The sequence below is a fragment of the Mesitornis unicolor genome, unplaced genomic scaffold (genome assembly GCF_000695765.1).
Source record: "Mesitornis unicolor isolate BGI_N332 unplaced genomic scaffold, ASM69576v1 scaffold40839, whole genome shotgun sequence".
In the NCBI taxonomy this organism is placed as follows: domain Eukaryota; kingdom Metazoa; phylum Chordata; class Aves; order Mesitornithiformes; family Mesitornithidae; genus Mesitornis; species Mesitornis unicolor.
This window is the reverse complement of record NW_010210047.1, coordinates 36,642-58,578: the sequence shown is the minus strand read 5'-3', so window position 1 is coordinate 58,578 and position 21,937 is coordinate 36,642. Positions and strand designations below refer to the sequence as shown.

The window sequence follows — 21,937 nt, the reverse complement described above, 5'->3', positions numbered from 1 at the left end:
ATCCCTAACGTTCTGTGATTCTGTGATAAGTGGTTACTGTACAACAATCTTATCACCCTTAAAAGAACAACCAAATGCACAGGATTTTATATTAGTTCATCTGCTCCACAGAATGGAAAACAGGAAGAGAAACAGAAAGGAAAACAGCAACATATTAATCTTACTCAGGTAAATCACCCCTAATGCAGTCAGAGTGACCTGAAAACAATTATGGTATTCACAGAACAAGGACATAGGAGCTGTACACAGAAATACAGCCGGTAACAGCACACTGAGCTGTATCATAAATACGTAAGTTTCCCCCTCTAGAATCCTTGGCACTGTCCCCTGGCAATCATAAAAAGTGCCAATGCTTTGCTAAGGAACCTGTCAGAAAATGCATGTCCGTACAGTCAGAAACAATTTTCTGTCTGAAACACATAGGATTTTTATTCTAGTCTTATAACTGTATCCATAGTGCTTACTGCCAAATTCAATGAAAAAGCAATGCAGAAAACATCACCCTGCCGCACATCTGCCGCACCACTCCTCTTCAGGAACACAGTTAATGGAAGTCAGGTCCAATGATACAGGACTCTTAAATGTTTCAGGTTCTTCTTTTAAAGCTTTAATTGGGTTTTTCTTCCCCCATCTTCTGAATGGAGTTAAATAACCTCATGAGAAAAAGCTAATTCAGTGCGAAGAGCTATTTTGCTAGTGTATGTAACTTGCCAAAAGTAGTGGTATAAATATAAATATAAATATAAAATATAAATATAAAGGCAGAAGTCAGAGCCTGTAACCAAGCTTATCAAAAATTAATCTATTACCGATAACAGAAACTATACTGAAACATATTATTAAAGATAATAAACAAATAAGAATTCTCCGGTGTTTTAACAGAGGCATAAGAAGAGAGCTAATCAATTATTTAATCAAAAAATACAGTTTTAAACATGTCCCCGGAAAGTATGTAAGATTCAAATAAAGCAGAAAACCAAACACCTTAAATTGTTAAATAAAGTACATTTAAAACTCTTACTACAGTGTTTTTTTCCTTTTAAAAAATGTTATTTATTCTTGAAACTTCCAAAAATTGTAAGAAGCAAAAGATACATCACAGCTGCTGTGAAGAATAAGCAGACAGAGCTACTATTAATTTCTAACATAAACAGTAGTTTAAAATACAAACTGGAAGATCTTGGGATAACAACAACTTTATCTTATTTCACTACTAATGGAGCAAGATTAAGTACAGAACCTTCTCACCCTATTGCTCTGAAGCTTTCACACAGATAGCAAGACTTCCTCTCAAATACCAATTATGCTCATTTCTCCTCACCCACCACAGCCCTGTTCAGGCTCTCCATCCCACACCAGAGGCGTACAGAATAGCAAAAGTATCTGCTGAATATCTTGATGCAAACACCATATAAATGAAAGTTAAACTATATAAGAACTTGAAAAGTCATCTTAGAAATATATTAGATATGGGACACATCCATATCTTTAGCTCTATATTTTTATGGATGGATTGATATGGAGTGAATATATATATGCATGCACATCTACAAATCTATGTATTAGTCATTAGTTTTATGTATTATAAACAATCATTCTGCAGAACTGAAAAACCCATCAGAAGTTTGTACAGCAAATCTTGCATTGCTGAAGTCAGTCACGCTCATCAGTTTTCATCTACCCTGTCTGTGGCAACAATCATGCTGTACAGCATTTGCAGATGAAGATTTATAAAAACGTTATATGTGGGCTTGCATGAGCTGAAATTCTTTCTAATCCCCCAAAACAAGCATTAATAACATAGGAAAGTCCAAGCAATGAATATTAATTTTTTCTTTAAGAATTAAAGCTGAAGAGAACTTAAAAAGGCATTTTATTAACAATTCCAAAGATCAGATGTGCCTCTGATAAGGCACATGGAGGACATGGAGGTTATTCAAGCCAGTCAGCAAGGCTTTACTAAGGGCAAGTCCTGCCTGACCAACCTGGTGGCTTTCTACAATGGAGTGACTACAAGAGTGGACAACCTGATGTAGTTAAAGATGTCCCTGTTTACTGCAGGGGGTTGGACTAGATGATCTTTAAAGATCCTTTCCAACCCAACACATTCTATGATCCTACGACTCAAGAAAGAACTCCCATCATATAAAAAAATGCCAAAAAATCACCTTACCTTATAATAAATGGGACAAACGGTGCCATGCTGAGTGCTGAGAAAGTGCCATCCATTGGAGATGGATACAGCCTTCCCAGGATTAAAAGCAGAAGGAACAGGCTTGGATGGATTTTCAAGTCTTCAGCTTCACTAGATAAAAAAGCAGTGAGAAGCATTTGGTGAAAAAAGCATCCTCCTTCATGCTAGTCTTGAGACTCTTCCACACACAATACCCTTCTGGTGCAAGGAGGCACACTAGGCTGATCACTGCAAGGAAGTGCAAACCTTGCTGGGATCAAACATGGCATTCAGTTCTCCTACAGCACCACCAGGGACCCCTGTATGAACGTACTTAAGGATGTGCTGCCTTTGCTTTCCTATATTATCCCAAGCCTCCTTTATTCCTAATAATGGCGAGCTGCTTTAGCATTTAAATAACATTTAAAAATGGCACAGACAGTGGTTCTCTAGGAACTGAGAAACTGAGAAAGCTGGATTACAAAAAGATGGTTAAAAGTAAAGTCTTTCAGTTTGGAAAGAAATGCGCATTTAGCAAATAGCAGGCTTTACTAAGGAACGGTCCTTGTCGTTGACACCAAATGGCTACTACTCATACTCTAAAAACAATCAGAAATCCAAACCAATTCAACACTTCTTGATTTACTGAACGATTATGAATAAGATACAAGCCTTAATCTGCATTGAAAAAAGCATACAAGGACAAAATTTAAGGCAGCAGTTTTCAATCTTTCAGTTTAAAGACTTCCGAAAATTTTCCAGTGATGACACTGTCACCTTTTGAAATGTCAGGAAGAGCAGACTGCTGTGTGGAATATATACACCCTCTTTTCTTAGAGCAGAGACTGGAAAACATGCAATGACTGGTGAAACTCCTGCTCCAAGGAATCCACCTCAGACCCATTAAACAGACAGCTGAACCTCACCAGTAAATCAGTTGCTGAACTTCCACAGTTTATACCATAGTATTTTAAGAAAAAACAAAGTCAGCACTGGTTTACTTTAAAAGTTCATGAACCCAGGGGTAACAGCATCAGCGTCATCCCAAACGGTATCGTCTGCATTGATCAAATTGGAGCTCTCAGCCACCATTTGTAGAATCCTTATAAAGAGATCAAGGACGTTCCCCAGAGTCAGTGTGTCACAGGCTGAAAAGTGTTAATTTAGGGTTATGTGAGGCCTATGACCCTGTATCACTTAAACATTTCAGGAAGTCTCACCACTAAACATGAGACAGTCAAACACCCAGTTTGTGTCTTTCCCTGATAAATACATATTCTTTAACATCTGATCCCAGGAACACAGCAACTACGAGTTACTCAACAGTAGTTCGTACTCTAGAGACTTACTGCAGTATGCAAAGGTTACAGGAAAAAAGCCTTAGCACTAGAACTACTACATCGTTTCAAGAAGCACTGATGAAAAGAACAGCATTAGGGTATATGTGACAACTCAGTTTAATATTTTCATTGCACTTTATATTTCAAAGCATCCTGAGATATCGTCTTACCTGTTCAAAGTATTCGTTACAAGCTCCAACTGCTTGAGAAGGAAAGGATAAAGACTTGGAAACCGAGAGAAAAACTCTCTTCCTGTCATTCTGCAGAAGGGAATGAAGAGTTACAATTGGCATTCTACAGTAATTAGTTGCACTCAAAACAACAGTTTATTTATTAGACTTCTCATGCTACAGTGAAGTCAGAGAGCCAAACGAACCACGCACACGATGAACTCCTTTCAAACAAGGCAAAATGTTTTCATTAGAAAAGATGATACAGCACAGTTTATACAAGTTAAGTAACTCTGTCTGTCTGTATGTGTGCACACTAACACTTTGTCAGCTGAACTGGTCAGGCCTTTTCAGGAAAAACTGATCTTAGCTCCTTAATCACACTAAAAAGAAAAGATACGGCAGCTTAAATTCTGGCACCATTTTAACAGCATTGTGGGTAAACAAGAGAGGACTACACTTGCTTTAGTATGGCTCATGAACTAAAAAGTTAATAAAACACATTTAATATACAAGTACTAATAGATGCTTGTATTTTACTAACACAGAAAAGCGCCTCAGAATAGTAACTCACAGAAGAAGTGTAACACACACTGACAGAAGCATCTGACCTTCCACTGGCCCTCTTCACACAGTGCTGCTTCCAGCACATGGCAGCGGTGGCATTTCCAGGCCACAGTTTTGCTTGTATAGAAGTAGCAACCACACTCAGAGAGCAAACAGCAAAGCACTGGTATCTACTGAACTCATCACTAGCCAGAATTTAAGGCAGCATAGTTCAAGCTACAAGAAGCCAATCAATCCAAGCTAAAAGTAGAAATCTGCTGTATTTCCTTGTTTTACAACCCTCTGACCTGAAAAAGGATGGTGTCATGGTTTCTGGGAAACCATTTAGCATCATTCATGAGCAAGAATCACTTAAAAGTTAGAGTGGGGAAGTTTTAATTCAGCATGTATGCTGTGCCGATAAAACAGACTTCCTTTAAAAATAAGTAAATAAAGGCCAACCATTTAGAAGAAAGTCAAGTGCAGAGTTTTCTTGCCACATGATCAACCAAGATAAGTAAGTACACATTAGCATGACCCCAACGCACAGCTTCCAACTAGCAGACAGATCAAGGTCTAGAAAAATAATGTGATGAGACAGCAAGATCAAATGTGTGTAAAAATAAGCATATAAAGAAAAAATCACGCAACAGTAAATCAGCACATGGCAAACATCAGCACAGCTTCTTCCAGCCCTCAGCTAACATAACATGCCTTAGCCACAGGCCACAGAATAAACACAGCAAAACCAGACAGCTTGATGGAAACAAACGTTCAAACAAAGAGGTACAGAAAGCTTTCTGTAGGCACGTAAGAGCAGTACGGTGAATTTCTGTAACTAAAAGCATGATCAAGGATGCTGCAATAGTTGTTATAACTGCAAAAAATATTTCAGTTAAATAATTTAGATGGAAGCATTTGAACTGTGAATGAATATAAACTGAAGCACTAATAAGAATAGTATAGAAACATGAATATTGACAAACACTGGCTATTTAAACAGAAAGCATACATGTAATTTCTTAACACACAACTTCAAAGTGTCTGCCTGACACCAAATGCTAACATCCCATACTGAGATTCCAAAACTCCACTTTCCCAGCTCATCTAACAGCTTCTTCAGAACAACTTAAATTTTCCACACATACATTATATAGCAAGCTGAAGATGTATAAGTCAGAGACAGCACAAAACATAAGATCTTGTTACACAGTAAATGTATCAAGTCAAACAGGCCATCTTACTGAGTTTTCACAAGTAAAACATTAAAAACTCCATTAAAAATAAATCTGAAAACGAAAATCCATCAAAAAATGCTGTGATACCTCCACCTCTTGTGCCACTGAATGCATCAAGCAAAAGCAGAATTGGGGTTATGTTTCCTATGGAACACATGGCCACTGCTTAGAGGCTTGAGAGAGGTCTATGTGCAAGTAACCTCTTACTAAACTATCCTTGAACAGGCCCATTTTTAATGTAATTTTTAATTAAAAATTCAGTAACTAAGTTTGAATCAATATTAAATAATGAGACTGAATATTCTTAGAAAGCCTTAAAATTCTTTGTAATTAGTGTGGGCTCATGAATCTTTTTGACAGGGAACGAAAACGATGACTACTGAAGTGGGCAACTTACAAAACCTCTCACTTGGTCTACTGCTCCGCAGGTTACATGAGGGGAGAAGGCAGTCTAATCAAAACCATTAATCAGCAGTATCTGTACAAAAGACACCCAAAGGCACTTTCATAGGGGAAAAAAAATAATAAAAAAGGACACAACTGTCTGAGCAGATTGGTTGTCGATGGATGATTTCATAAGGCCTACAGCTCAGAGACAAAACATGCAAGACTACACATTAGCAGAAGTGCTCCAAAATGAAAAGTTCTCAAAAATACAGAGCACCAATTTCAGTGTAAGTCCACTACCTGGGGATGTGGAGGTATATGGAGATGTGCAACTGGAGAATGAGCAGAAAGCTAAATGGCTAGATAGAGTAAGACACTGACGTACTTATTTGTTTCATTTCTGATTACTGGCCATGCTGTTGCTCCTGGAAATGTGTACACATTATTAACCACGCACAAGTATTTGTGTACAGTAACTGAGACTGGAACAACAAAGACATGCAATAGTTCTGCTTTTCAAAAATGTTTGTGACACTAAGTCACATATTTTCTATTAACTTCATTGAAAACTGCTTTGAAAAATAGATACCAACATTTTAAGATTTGGCTTATGCACATTAATGATACAAATAGACTCAAGCATGCGCATACACACACAAATGTGAGTTAGGCTTCGGAACTAATAAGCTATCCACATCTTTTAAAAGACGGTAAGTCCTTGACGTACCTATAAAGGCATGTATCAATTCAATGTGGACTAGAACAATCCAAAAATCACTGCTAACAGTTTTCATGGAACAAACTTTTTCCTCCTTTTCTAAAATACATCTGACAAGGAATGCTAGTTTTAAATTAAAAATACAGATAACTATCTTTCCATTAGTCACTGACACAGTTCAAACACAGATTTTTGGCAACGTAGCTACCCTAATTAAATCCTTAAAACAAACATTTTCCAGATCACAAGATTTTACATCTACTCACCCTAAAAATGTTTATAAGAGAAATAACTAGGCAGAGACTTAAGACACTACAATTTTCCCCCATGTGCAGCTGAAATTATTTTTATATTGCTTCAGAGCTCATCTTTGACAGTATGTTCAACCACAGACTCTATAACCGTATTTTCTTTTTTCCTGTTAGTAACCCAAAGTAGCACGATTTCACAATCCAGAATTTCAAATGGGATCACTGAGACCTAAATAATGGACTAGTGGAAGGTCATTTACTGAAATAGGAAGTACAGTAATGAAACAGAAAAGTTATCAGTGGGCTGATGATGCTTACAATAAAATCCCTCTCCCCAATGTAAAATGTCATTTAGTATGTAATTAAAATGATGCTTAATTGTCAAAAGGTTAAGAGATAAACTAATGGCAGCACATGTAACCTCCTAAATTCGCTTGTAAAAATTATTTGTAAAACCATATACACACAGAATACTGGGTACATAAACGGGATGATGCAGTATTCATGCCTCTCTCTACAGTTTAACAACATCAATGCTGTGGCAATGTTAATTTTGATGGCTAGAGATGGCAGTCATGTTCAGTACTTTTCAGAAGAAAGACTGATGAAGAGCATTTCTGTAGAAAGGGAGATATATATGAGTTTCTTTCCCGTTTTCACTAAGGTTTTCCACCTGAAGAGGTGTTCCATTAACAAAAACCAGTCAAACTGAGGTATCTACTGTACCATGACATACAGAAACAAGCTACACCCACCATGCCTAACTATTCTCTGCATTCTCTTCAGTCAAACAAACACTTTTCTCACTTTTGTCTGCTTCAGAGCATATTTAAGAGGAAAAGAAGGTTGTGATGACAGCAAGAAAGATATTTCATAGAATGTAGAGTTCATATAAATTGGCAAGAAGTTACTCTGAAGGCACGTGATGCAACGAAGGACAGAACTGAATTATGGGCAGTAAGCATTTGGAAGACAACAGCAAATCACAACTAAGTTACCAAAAGTCAACAACTAGTTGTAGCAGTAAAAAAAAAAATAATAAATAAAAGTACATAACTGAAAGCAAACTGACTCTATAAAACTTTAAGGAAAATAAATTAAGCATGAACAAGAATATAATTTACAGTGTTGATATTGCTTCTTCAAGAAAAATGCAAAAAACGGTTTTACTTTTCTCCAAAATAACCTAAAACAGAAGCCCTTGCTATACTTTTGATCACCAGTAATTCTTCCATTTATTTAGAACTGGCTGTTTGGCTTTATCACTTTTCAGGGTAAAACCTCAGTAAACTAAAGATCACGTACTTACAGGTTTCATTTCATCTGCTTTGCTTGTATCATCAAACTTCTAGGACCAAATTCATAAATGCTGCTAAAAACCGTGACATCTCTAGTCATTATACATTATGTTTGTCTGAGTAGCAACTGGATGCTGCATAATTCAAGGGTATCTATGTTTATATAACTAGTGTCTTTCTAAATAAATATTCCATCTTTATACATAAGTGTATGAATTATTTAACTGCCTTTTAAAAAATACATCTAAGAATAAAATCATGGATGTTGCAGTGTTCTTTTTTAAGCTGTGTTGTACACTTAAGAGAATACTCTAGGAGATTAAAATTGTGCTGTGACACTGGGGCATAGGTATCATGTTACTGCGACGTGTCAAAGATTACCTGCTTCTGTCCTTTCGTTTATTTTTCAGAACTGAAGGTTTTATAACCTTGCATGCTGCTTTTAGTAACTGACATATTAAGGAACATTTGCAGTAAATATGCTCGCATTTGAGTTTAGCATAGGTAAGATTTAGAGACAACAAATCCTCTGAGGGCAGCAAGGGTCTCTGGTGCTCTTTTTGAACATATATATTGCTAACATCTCAGGTCAGCTGACGAATGCACAGTCAGATCTGGGACAGGGGAAAAATAAGAACATTTTTAAAAATGAGAAACAGAACTGGAAAGTGGAAAAAAAAACCAATATAGAGAGACACATGTAGAGAGATCAAGACCAAGAATGTAGTTTCCACATAACCATGTAAGTCTTTTAATTGTCTCCTATCAAATCTCCTCTCACTACACCAATCCTTACATTGGAATCATTAACCATAATATGTCAGATGATCCTTCCTGTTGAAGAGCAGTAATGCAGAAACAGAAACCAATTTACTCCTTGCACTGCAAGGACAGTTGCTGCTGAAATCACTTAAAAACCAGGACTGAATTTGGCAAAACTGTCATTTAAAATGACAGATTTATACAGATAATCTACTTTTTACGTATTTGCTTCTTTTGCCTTCTTTAAGCTATGAAAAATATACACAGTGCAGCTTAACTAGGCTAACTTAATAGACTAGTTTTAAATTGCCCATTTTTACATTCATGCTCTTCCCCTGACCCTTATCACTTGTTAAGTAGTTAGATCCTGTCTCAAAATATATTACGTTTATTTCCCTATAAACAAAGATACACTTCAGAAGTATAAATGGAGAATACTTTCTTCAACTATACAAAAAGACAAAAAAAAAGAAGTATGACTTGTTGTTTAATACTGAGGTTATGGTAAAGGTCAAAACTAATTCATATATGCTTTAAGAATTAAATTAATTTTTTGCCCCTTAAATAGCACTAAAGAATATGACAGTTGCACTTCATGACAGGACAACTAACAGTAATAGAGGTCCAGACAAAAGAAATTATCCTAACTGAATGGGAGGCAAAACTCAAAGAATTCAACACATTCAACACAAAGGGCAGTATTTTGTCTTTCATTTTAGAATGTAGCAAGACAGCAAAATATTAAAGAACTAGGGAAGTAAATACGTAATATTTTTACGTATAATTATTCAAAACCGCTGCTAGGGAGAATGATTCAGAAAACTACAGACCTTTATTCTGGTCTCAAGAATATACAGAAATTTAGGGAAAAAATAAACTTGAAAAAGAGAACAGTTACAGATAAAGGAATAAGATAAAGTGAAATGAAGTGCAATGTGCAAAACTGTTAGAAACTAAGTTGGTAAGAATGGTAACAATATTTCTAGACAAAGGAAATAAAACCATTTTAGTCACACAAGTCTCCTGAATGTTACCTCAACAAAAGAAATGTTTGAAATCTGCAAATTTTTTAACTCAAAATTTGCTTCAAAGTAAAAAGCAGGGCAGCTCCAGCTTGGAGCAGAGATCCAGTTCTCATATGACTCCTTCACAGTTAAAACACCCATGGGCTTTCTGAGAGACACAGAAAACAGCAGGAAGCAGACGACAGCCTGCAATGGAGTCTGAAGAAACATCTACACAAGTTCCACAGCGAAACTACAGCTTTGGTTTAACAGATTAAACTCTAGTGTCATCTCTGTGAGTGACAGTAAAATATCTGGCATGCTGCAATTAGGGTAAGCTGTTAGATAAAATGGGTAAGTTAGAGAAGGAACACGACCTTAAAAAGACCCCAAAAGAACATGTTTCCATTCAGTTATTGGTGGAACTAATCTATTACTGGATGAATATCAATTAGCTTAATTGAAGACCACAGCAAAAGAGCTAGGAGTGTGTCAGTGAAAATCCATCAATGAAACAAAAGTTATGAGGCACTGGCTGTAGAGAAGGATGATTAAAACACTATGAAACAAAACCGGCTATCTGGAGGACCAGAATAATAGAAGCACATTAAATTAATAGAGACTGTGTACACAAGGACTAATTAAAAAAAAAAAAACAACTTAGGAGCTCATCAGCTGGAAACAGCAAAAGGATCCAAGCGTATTAGTTGGCACCTTAGATCCCTCATCAAGAGGACAAAGGGCAAATGTGATTCTGATACAGTCAGTATGGACAAGAAAGTACTAATGCCACTCCCCAACACTCAGGTAGGACATAAGCTGGAATAAATCACAGCTAACTTTGAGCTAAGACTGATGCTTAAAAAAAGCTGCTCATGTGAAGCAAGGGAATACAAAGCAAATTTCCTCAGAGGAGGTGTAAATATCTCAGCTTGTTTTGGCTGGCAAAATTAACACAGACAGGATATACGACTGGCATCCACAAATACCTCGAGGGTATTTTCCCCAGGAGGGAAAATAATTATTTAAAGTAAAGGACAATGCTGGCAGAAGAACAAATGAATATTAAATGGCCAGGGATAAATATACACTGTAAGTTAAGTTTCTAATGATCAAAGCAACAAGATTCTTGAGGGGAAGGTGGCATTCAGGGAGTCTTCCTGCAGAAACAGTGAGGAAAAAGCAAAGTGTTTTTAAGATGCGACTTGATCAGTTTATAAAAGGAACAGCATAGCAAGCTTGTTTATGAAAAGAAGTGAGTCAATGTACCAGCAGGACCCTTTCTACCGTGTGCTCCTACGATTTTGTAATATGCTGATCTGCATGGAAATTCCAACCCTTTTTTAAACACATGCAGTTCAACCGGTGCTGAACTGTTGCTGATAAGAATTATGTAAAGATTAGCAACTGGAATTTTCAAATCGCACCCTTGATGTCATCAGACTAATCTGTATGCAAGCAGATTCCAAAACGCACACTGGATGAATGCAAAAATGTCTAGAACTTCCTTTCAGAAGCACCAGGCACTCAGAGATCACCCTTAAAAACTAGCTTGTATTTCACTCCTTCAACAAAACTGAAGGCTGCCATGTGTTTCTGAAAGGGTAAACAGGTAGCTCACACTTTTTTTAAAAAAAACAAAAACCTCTAAAAGAATTGCAGGTTTCACTTGACCTGAGACAAGAGAAGCAGAATCTTAAAATTATCCTAAGATGACCCCATTATGTTCAGCTCAAAGAGGTAATCTACAAATTCCAGGGCAAGAACCATAACTAGGAGTTTGGGAAGAGAGTGTACACACTACTGAAAGGCTCCAAACTTGCCAGGTTTCAGAGTTTCATGTCCATAAAGAAGTAACTGACAGAGAAACCAACCTAAAAAAACCTGTCCAGAAATGCACAGGGAATCCAAGAGTGTGGTGAGCATTCAAACAGATGAAACTCAAACAGATTTGTGAAAATTGATAAAACAATTCTCATAATTTTAGAATCATTCTTGGAATCTGACCATTCTTATTTCTTCAGGAAAACACTTAAGCTACACTTTTATTACAGCAGAAAACTTTAAAACGCACAAGAAATTGCTGTACTTGTCAAATAGGTTCAGCTTCATTTAGCTTTCTCATTTGGAAGCTGAGAGAGTACAGCTTGGACAAACAAAGCATTTGGGCTGGACCACCAGGCCCAAACGGTATCAATGGGTCAGTGTTTGCTTGCTGGCTGGCAACCAATAAATACTCCATGGGTCAATTCTGGGGCCCCTGTGTTCCTCAACATTTTTATCAGCACCTCAGTTGATGAGATAGAAAGCACCCTTTCAGATCTGTGGACAACACTGCATTAGGGGGGAGTGGATGAAACACCAAACAGTAGAAGTTCAGTCTAGACAAACCCTGAGAAACTTGAGACTTGGGCCAACAGAAACCTCATGCAGTTCAACAAGAAACACAAAATTTTGTACCTCAGCTGAATAACCTTGAGCATCAGCATAGGCTGAAAACCAGATGGCTCAGTAACAGCCCCTGGGAACGAACCTGGGGGTTACAGTGCACGCCAAGCTGAGTATGAGCCAATGGCACGTCCTCACTGCAAACCGGGCAAACCACACACTAGGCTATGTTCATTAGAAAGAACCCAGCAGCAGGTCAAGAGAAGTTATTACGCTCCTCTACTTGGCAGTGTAAAGCTCTACATGGAATCCTCCACCCAGTTTTGGATTGACAGGTACAGAAGACATTAGATGAAACAGGAGAGGGTTCAGCAAATAGCAGCTCCAATGGACAGGACCTAAAAGTACATGCCCTATGAGAAGAAGCTGAAGGAGCCAGGTTGGTTCTGTCTGACAAACAGAAGGCCCAGGGGATATCCAACAGCAGCCTACAACTACTTGAAGGAAGCAAAGATTAGAGAGCTAAACTTCTTGCAGTAGTTGCAGATGGTATAGAAAGGACCAATAGTCACAAATCATAGCTTGGGAGTTTTAAATTGGGCAACAGGAAAAATATCCTGCACTGGGAAGGGGAATGAAGCACTGGAGCATGTTATTCAAGAGTGGTTGTGAAATCTCCATCCTTGGAGGTTTTTAACTCACTCAAACTCACTGCTGATATAATGTAGTTTGCTAACAGTCACACTTTGAATAGGCATCAAGGAAACGGGATCAGGAGATCCCTTCACAGTTTCTGTAATTCCACTCAGCTACTGCCCAGTCCAGCACCATGGCTTTAACACCTTGTCTTCTTAACAGATTGGTGTTTTTCTTGTCTTCCTGTATTTGTTGGCCATCACTAGCTACTGCAATTACAGTATAAAATAGCTCTTGCTAAGAAAAATAATATTATTGAGTTTTGCCCGTTTTTCAGTAAGTTAGTAACATAGTCTTCAGTTCAGAACAAAGTATTATTTTTGCCTCAACATTCATTAGTATTTAAAGTACTAGCCTGATGTGAAATAAAAATAAGCACTTTAAATTGTTTAATCAGAATTAGTACATTTTTATGAAAGCTCTTGATTAGCAGTCCTTCTGGATGACTATCAGAGAATCACTATTCTTACTATAAGAGACAGAAAATAGCAACAGGCAAGTTCCTCTATATATAAATTTTAAGAGTTCACTTCAGAAAATTTTGTTTTGAAGAACATACCTAGGAGTTAAATTCCTGGAACCACATCCTGTCTCAGGACGCATGACAAGCTGCTTTCAAACAAACATTTCACATGCATAAGAGCATTTTAGGGCTCCCACAGAAGACAAAAGGCTACGTAATTTTGGAGGGAGGCTTGAAAAGCCCCAGTGAAGCCTGGAAAAAAAACCTGTAAGAAAACCCAAACTGGTGCAATGTATCAGCTAATAAGCCCAAGAGCAAAGATAGAAAAGATTACTGCATACTTATTTTTCTAGACCTAACATGATACAGGACACCTCTACAGTGGCAAGAAGGGACAACTTTTCTATAACCACATCAAGTTAGTTACTACAAAAAACAATTCTGATTTCATTTTTACCCCACATGAAAAGAAAAACACTATGAAGCGGAAAGAAGAATCTTTATAAAGATGTGGGGCTTGCACGTTCAATAAAGATGTGGTGACTTTGCACCTTCAATAAATTTAACCTTTGTTTTGTTAGGAATTAGAAAATACTTAAATCCCAGAACAGTAAGCAAAACAGTTTAAGTTCACTGACTTGAAAAAACATTCTTTTATGCTACACAGCCCTACAATAAATACTTAAGAGGAACTAAGAACATGCCACTATATCTTGGTTTTCATTTTCCTTCAGATAGAAGTGCTAGAATAAACATTCTTACTAGTTTACGTTGCTGTGTTTTTATGAGGTTAATAACTGAACTGTCAATCAAAGCCTGTATAAATACAGTAGTTAAATACCTTCTACTTTAGAAGCACTTTTATTTACAATAGAGCTACCCAAGATTTCCAAAGCACTGCATGGTCTTATTTGCTTTGATCTCTTTTAAGTACAAGTTTCTTTATACCTCTTGTTTTGCTATCTATTATACCCTTTGTGTAAACAGGTACGGAAAGAGCACCTGTGTAGAACAAATACTTCAGGACAAGTGTGACTGAGAGGAATGATTATGCAACACACAGTTCACTAAAATAACTTGTGAAGCCCTTTTCCAAGAGCACTTTTGTTGCTAAACTAACAAGAGAAGTAAGCATACAATGGGCTCAGACTAAAAACAGGGGAACATCACTTAAACCCGACATCACAGACACAATCTGGTACCTGTATCAACACATTAATCAGCACTCAACTTTGATATACATACACAAACATGTCTGTATATATGCATGTATAAAAACTATATATAAAACAGTTTAAAATATCTATTTTACATAATATATAAATATTTTTAGCAAATTGTTTTTAGAAAGTTGAGCTGTGTATATGCATGAGTGTGCACGCGTGTATGCACATACGTATGTATGTATACACCCATATAAATAAAATTAAGAGGTATGCATATACATCTAGAAAGGCTCCATGAAATCTGTTCAACCACTGCCTACATAACTAGAATCTTTCATCTCCTGCCACAAATTTAGCATTGTGAATTTTACCTTCAAACAACTCGCACTCTTTCTTTCTCTTTGGGAGAATTCTGTGAAGAGTACTTTTTACTTAGTACAGTGAAGTTAATGAATAAGGGATGTGTACATATGTATGGAACTAAACAGAATAATTCATTCATATTAATGAAAACTCTTATCACTACATCAGAAACTAAATTATCTACCCATGTGGTTAGCTATACAGTAATTTTTGTTTCACCGAATGCATTTTACTCACTCGGCAAAAACAAACTTTGACATTACGTTTCTAATTTATTTAAAATAAATGAATGGACTGAAGTTACCTCAGGCCAGCACATATGTTTCACTTTGGGTAAACTTTCATTCAGGTCACTTTACCATGTTCATCTTCCTATTATTCTTAAGACAGCACGTCATGAAGATCCTCCCTGTTCAGGACAGCACAGATACACTTTTGCACACCAGTGCTTTAAGTGTGTGTTTAGGTCCAAAGGATTTGACTGGGATTTATGTGAAGTAATATCTTTCTGTCTCTGTATATACAAAATAAAACCTTGAAGTTAGAACAATTCTGTAGATTTTAGGTATTCCAGATAGATGCACACATTGCATTCCTAAAATCAGCAGAAAGTATATAGACACAGAACATCCTCAACCTCAAGGAGAACAGTTCATGTTTTCTGCTACAGGAGATTTTAGGTAGTTTTAGATTAGACTTGTAAAACAAAAAGAACAATTGAAGTAATAACATAGAGGGAAACAGGTTTCTACAGGAGCTTGTTTTCAATTTGTGTCTCTGTACAAAACTTTCATAAATTTTACCTACAATTTACAAGTTAATAGCACCTTATCATTATTCCTATTATAAAGGCACTTAGAAATAGGAAGTCTGTTCAAAATTATGTTCAAACAAGCATATTGTTACTGGACTATTAATCAGTAAAAGCCGTAACGGTTATCTGAGTCAGCCTGAACTTTTGCATGTTTTCTTGAGACAGTTCTGAGATTAAGTTTTCTAAATCTGTCAAAGTCAATAAAAAAAAAACAAACAACGAGCCAGAGCATTAAAAACAAAAGAGTTGAGGAAAATAAATGTGGCCTATTTTTGGCAGACAGAAGGGAGAGGGATTTCTTTTTAACAAAAACACCACCCTCACAAGACAAGGTACTGCAGCAATTCTTTACTAACTACTTTGAAAGCATTCACTGGAACAACAAAGGTGGCATAGAGGGTACAGGCTGCGAAACATGGCACAGAAGGAGCCAGAAGTAAAGGACATGGGGCATTTAAATGGCTCGGTCATCTCCTGAAGCCTTACTGTCACTGACCCAGTATTTGAACTGGAAAGCTCCAACAGACCAAGGCTGCCAGAAAAAATCCACTAGGGAATCACTACCAAGATCCAAGATAAAGCAATCCCAACCCTTTCCTTCACAGGATGTGGTCCAAGAGGTACAGAGCTCAGAGGCCAGTTTTGTGAATCAAGCCCTACGTGCATTTCCCTGCTGGAGCCAGCACAAGAGGCCCAGCACTCTGCTGCCTCACCGCTGCCCTTCCTGCGGACCCATCGCTGCGGTCAGCCTCCTCTCACAAGCTGCTGTACCTCAGCTGGCACGCAGGACTCCTGCCAGTGGTGTGTCTCCAAGCCAGCACTGAGCGTTTATGGGCTGGAGTCAATCTGAGTATCGCCTCCAGTGAAACTCTCTTAAGGGCTATCCAATTTTTACGACACTGATGAGCCATTACAGCTTGACCACATTAGCACCACCAAGGTTTCTTTCAGCTTATCCCAAAATAGCATTGGCCACTCCTCTGTGAGCAACACAGATCCACCTCAGAAGTCCTATCAAAGCCCAGTATGATGCACTGCAAGTGTCTAATAAAGTTGCTGCTAAGACTGACAAAAACATCATTGACGTAAACCAGATTTTTCAGCTGTTAAGCTAGAAATATTGGAAGTGTTAGCCTGCCAGATGTGGAAGATTCAACAGGAATCATGTACTTTAGATGTATTTTATGTACTTCAAGCTACAACTCCAGAGTGGTTTAGTGAAAAGGAAGATAATTCCAGATTCATTTAATTTAGAGATAATAGGAAAAGAGAGTATTGAATGTTTCCCTCTAACCTTTCATGGTGTAAGATTATCTATGGTCTTAAAAACCTTAGTATTCATACAAAGCCTTAATGTTAATGAAAAAGTACATGTCAATTTAGGAGAAAAAAAATCAACTTAGTGTTTTTAAAAGTTAATTTGGTCTTACTCGGTGATCTTCAAGTGTGCAAGAAACCACTTACTGAGAAGTACTGAACTCTCAATTTGCAATGAAAACAAAGCAAGCAGAGGGCAGTTGTGCATGTTGACTGCCTCACAGTCAACAGTGCATCTTCAAAACCTGTTTGTGTCTACTTACTATAATTTAAAAAATACGTTTCTCCTGTCCATGTGATTGAAGTTATTGAAAGTAATCAACATTTACTGACAGCTATCAATGAAAATAAAGACTTGAGGAAGTACTATGTAAATGGCACCTGAAGTTGTTCCTTCTTTTCAAATATATCTAAACCAACATTGAGAACATGGCAGCATTCATACTCTATTTCCTAAACAGCATGAATATTTACTCCACAGAAAACTTGTGTTGACAGCTAAGTATTATTCTGCATATGCATTTTCCCTTCACTAGAGCCTAAATACATAGGAGCTCCACCGCCCCCTAAAAAATGTGTATATATATCAGACACAGACACACACTGGCTACTTCATGTAAAAACCACCACGTTGCAATGTACCATTCCCACCTTGCTTAAAAATCTGTTTTTTAATCAACGAGTTGAAGCTTTTCCTTCCTGGAACCTCCTCCACCAAGGTGAGAAGCTAAGGAAATTCCCCCCTCCATCCATTATTTTAACCCCAGCCTGTACCTGAGGCCATTGGTTATTCTTTCTGAGGAGTTCACAACATTTATATTCCAACTCAAAAAATTCCATTTTCAGATATGTCAGGAAGATCCTTTTTTATTACTCTAAAGACTAAAGCTTATCCTAAGTCAAATCACAAATTGCCTCAAAGGCAATTTCTGATCATGCTTATCCTTTATAAAAAAATAAATCTAAAAGCTAGAAATACTAGGTGTTTCATTAAATTACTCTTGTCTAGTAACAAACAGCTTTAATTAGTACTGAACTACAGATCAAAAAGGTCTCTGATACATGTGTGTGTATACCACTGGACTAGAGACCACTGGTCTGTACTCCAGTATTATATACAGACATATCTATAGTGCATATACAGACAATATATAGACACATATATGTGTGTGTGTAAGAATTTAGGTGAAAGTATCACTGTTATTATATGATGATGATGATGATGATTATTATTGTCATATCACCATAGTAACTATGAGCTACTGTAACTAATCTGGGCAGAAGATAATTACTCTACGATGAGAAACTTAATTACATTTCAAAATTCATTTCAGTTAACTTTATACATAAGTTATTTTGACTTCCATGTACAGAACTGCATTAACTATCACAGTATATATTCCATTCTATTTTTAGACAATCTCCTCATCTCAAGACATCCTAATTTTTCATGTGATGAACACCAGAGCCTACCATGAACTAGAGCAAACATTTACTTTAGATGATTTGCAATCTGTAGCAACACTAACAGGAAAAAAATACCCATGAAGAAAACAGAATAGAAAGCATACGCTGCACCCCAGCTTCTTGAAAAGTGCGTGGAGTTGGCAAAGCTGCATTGTAAACTGACTGCACAAGAAAACTAGAAATGACTATTACATCAAAACCTGAGGGGCAAAACTCATAGGTCTATAGAACTCACTGCCGTTTAAAGTTCCATTTCATCTGCTTTTAACCAAGTGCAGCACGGGGGGTCTTCACCGCGCCCCTCAGAGCGCTGCTTCCAGAGCAGCTGGTGGGAAGATGTGGAGAAGGGGTCATTACTTTTCTCTAAACCACACTGTGATGTATCCACACAGAGCATCCAAATACATCCATCCAAATACACACATGCACATATACACATACAAACACACACAGTTAGAGCAGCACTACAAGTTTTGATACAGTCTCTCTCAGAAAGAGAGAACCCAAAGAAAATTTCTGTTTCTAACTTTCTTTTCACTAGAAAGAGAAAGCTCAGCCTGTATAATTGTGTGGACTGCCATAAAGAGTCTTCACACAGCTTCTATCTCTTCTACTTGCAAGAGCTATACACAGTTGTTATTTTTAAAGTATTAATTTTCCAATTCATTATTTCCTTGCCCATGCTAAAATTAAAAAGATGCATCAATATTTAATGAAAACAGGATATGACTGCATCTTCTGTAGAGCATGCTGTGGAGTAGTCCCTTCAAGTTTCCAGTGAACTCCTAGGAGTGATGTTTGGCATCAGACCAGAGCTCTGCTGAAGAAATCCCTCTCCTTCACTGGCCCAGTTCTCCACTCCCCAGCTGTGCCAACAGAGCTGTTGCAAACACATTGCAGATGACCAAACCAACAGCCTCATTGACAACTGAACCAGCACAACCAAGTCACAATGTGGAATTGTTAAGTTCTTCAACCCAGATTTCCTCAGACCGCAGACCAAGTTTTCAGAGAGCAGACCTTCTCGAGCATAATCCAGTCCTGCCTTGTCCTCGGGTTGAGACAGACGTTTCTGGATGACCTTCCTAATGCCCCTTCAGTGATCACAAAGCCCAGCTCAATGTGCTTTCTTGCCTCTGCTCTCCAATAGGGATGGCCACTGCAGATGTCACTTAAAACGTCTGTCAGCAGAGTTAGCATTCTCTCACTCTCTTTGTAATGGAGTGAGGGGCCCTATCACACAGTTGTTCTACTGCAAACAGCCAAAATGACACAGGAAAGTTTGAGGGGTGAAAGGGATGTCCGTATGTGAATTTTTAGTGGAGATAAAGAGAAACAAAGGGAAACACAACACGAAGTACCTATGTTAAAGTAACACAACAGCAGAGTTAAGTTGACAGCACTGTTCCAACAACACTTTCCTCTGGAGGTCTACACAAACTCTCCACCACCCCAACTGTACCAATTTCATAGGAACTCTTCTTGAGAAAACAACCAGAAAGTCCATCCTTTTTTAGACAGATGCCCAGAACAGCCCAGCCAGGAGAGACAGATTGAATCCTCTAATCTAAAATCAGAGAAATGGGAAACCTATGCAAAGTCCTAATGGCAGCATCAGAGTTGGTCCCCATGTCCATCCGCAGACAGATTGCCCCTTAATGCAAACAGAACATCCTGCAGGCAACAGAACAAGCAGCTCAAACCCAGGGGGCTTTCACACAAGCTCCTAGAGATGCAAGTTGCTAAAATGTTAATGTTCCTGGAGTAAATTGGCAGATTTAAAAGCTGGGGGAAAAAAAATACTTGGTTTTAATATATTAATTCTGTTCCAGGAAAACACCAAACAAAACAAGTTTAGAGCTCTGGAAGAGAAGCGTCCACGCGCAGCTGCACCCCAGGGATGAGGCTGCAGTGTGCTGTGCAGCAACGGTGACACCTCGTGGTGCCAAACCCCTAAAACACAGATCTCTTCCCAAACACAACCTACCTTAAACCCACCAGTGGGGTTCAGAGGAAGAAACTTAAACAAAATAGCCAAACCGCCTCTACGTAATTCTTATCCTAAACCAGTATGTCCTGTAGAGATAGGAGTCAGAAACTGTAAATCTCTGCCTCAGTTTTTCTGCCACCTGGCTCTCACTGACCTGTCCTTAGAAGTGTTTTTCCATTCCCTGTTTCGTGGTATTGACGACTGCAGGTGGGAAACAGCAGGACAGACTACACACAGTGTTTAATGCAAAACTGCCAAATGAATAGAGGAAGAGAAAGAAGCCAGCCCAGCTTTAACATCTTTTGGTCAAAATTACTATGAAGAAATTACTGTAAACAAAAAAAGCAAGTTGACAGTGTCATCTACATAAAAATATGTTTTTTAATTACTTCAATTTAAATACATAAAAATTCACTTTCCTTCATTCTGGTATTCCACATTTCCAACAGATGCTCAAATGGATTACTTTCTGCAATTTCACAAGCAGAAATCTCAGATTCCGTATCTTGCCACACCACAGGTACTGGAGAACTCAGTCTGCCTTCCCACTGCAGAGGTTAGCGTGAAGTTTTTTCCCCTAGGATACTATCCTAAAAAAGCGGAGTTCTGTATCTCTTTCAGTAAGTGCTCAGTATCAAAGTTTAAAACAAAACAAAAAAAAAACCAAAAAAAACCCAAACAAACCAAACCTAACAAACCAACCACCAAATTTTAAATGCTGTTACAGAAACAAAGTGAGAATGAAAGAAACACTTTTTATTGCTCTGCTTGGGTTTCCAGGCTTACAGGAGTGAATTCCAGGTTTGGGCAAGAAGTTCTTTAGGTTTATGACAAAGCAGGGATAATTTCATGGAGCAAGGGAGATGACATTTCAAATCTTTTTTGGGGGAAGAGCTGTTTTCTGAGGGAAATCTCCCTCCAATCTCCCACCTGTACTTGTTCTCCACATTCATACATATAAAGTAACTAATTTTACAAGTGACACCTGAAATTAATAATTTCAAACAGCTAAAATGGCACCTATCTGTCATCTAAAGATTAAAGACTAGTATCATCCCAGAACATTTAGTTTCTCATAATCTACATGAAAATTATACTAGCCACATAGGTCTACACTAAGGAATCCCTGTAGAATGAGTAAAAAAAAGAAAAAAAAAGAGTGGAATTTCTGTAGGTAAATCATAACAATTGTCTTCTTTCAGAAATTGCATACCTTGACCATGATTTGAAAACCCATTAGGAATTTCTGAAATGGTTAACACAATATCCATAGTGTGACCACTCTATGGCCCCACTGAATGCCCCAGGAGTATTTTTTAATGAGTTTATTCTGCGGCCAGGGTTATTTTCACATCCCTACTAGAACAGGAGCCTCAGCTACAGAGC

General features: G+C 37.7%; 1 protein-coding gene across 1 annotated transcript in view; it reads right to left on the bottom strand.

Moving 5' to 3' along the window:
* Window positions 1-2,173: 2,173 nt before the first annotated feature.
* Window positions 2,174-21,937, bottom strand: part of THADA (thyroid adenoma associated) — a gene marked incomplete at its 3' end in the record, with an annotated part of 55,313 nt that continues 35,549 nt past the window's right edge. Inside the window, exons 26-27 of the mRNA XM_010193063.1 lie at window positions 3,684-3,773; window positions 2,174-2,305 (exon numbers count right to left, since the gene is read on the bottom strand). Coding sequence (XP_010191365.1) covers window positions 2,174-2,305; window positions 3,684-3,773 — 222 coding nt within the window. The remainder of the gene's footprint in view (window positions 2,306-3,683; window positions 3,774-21,937) is intronic.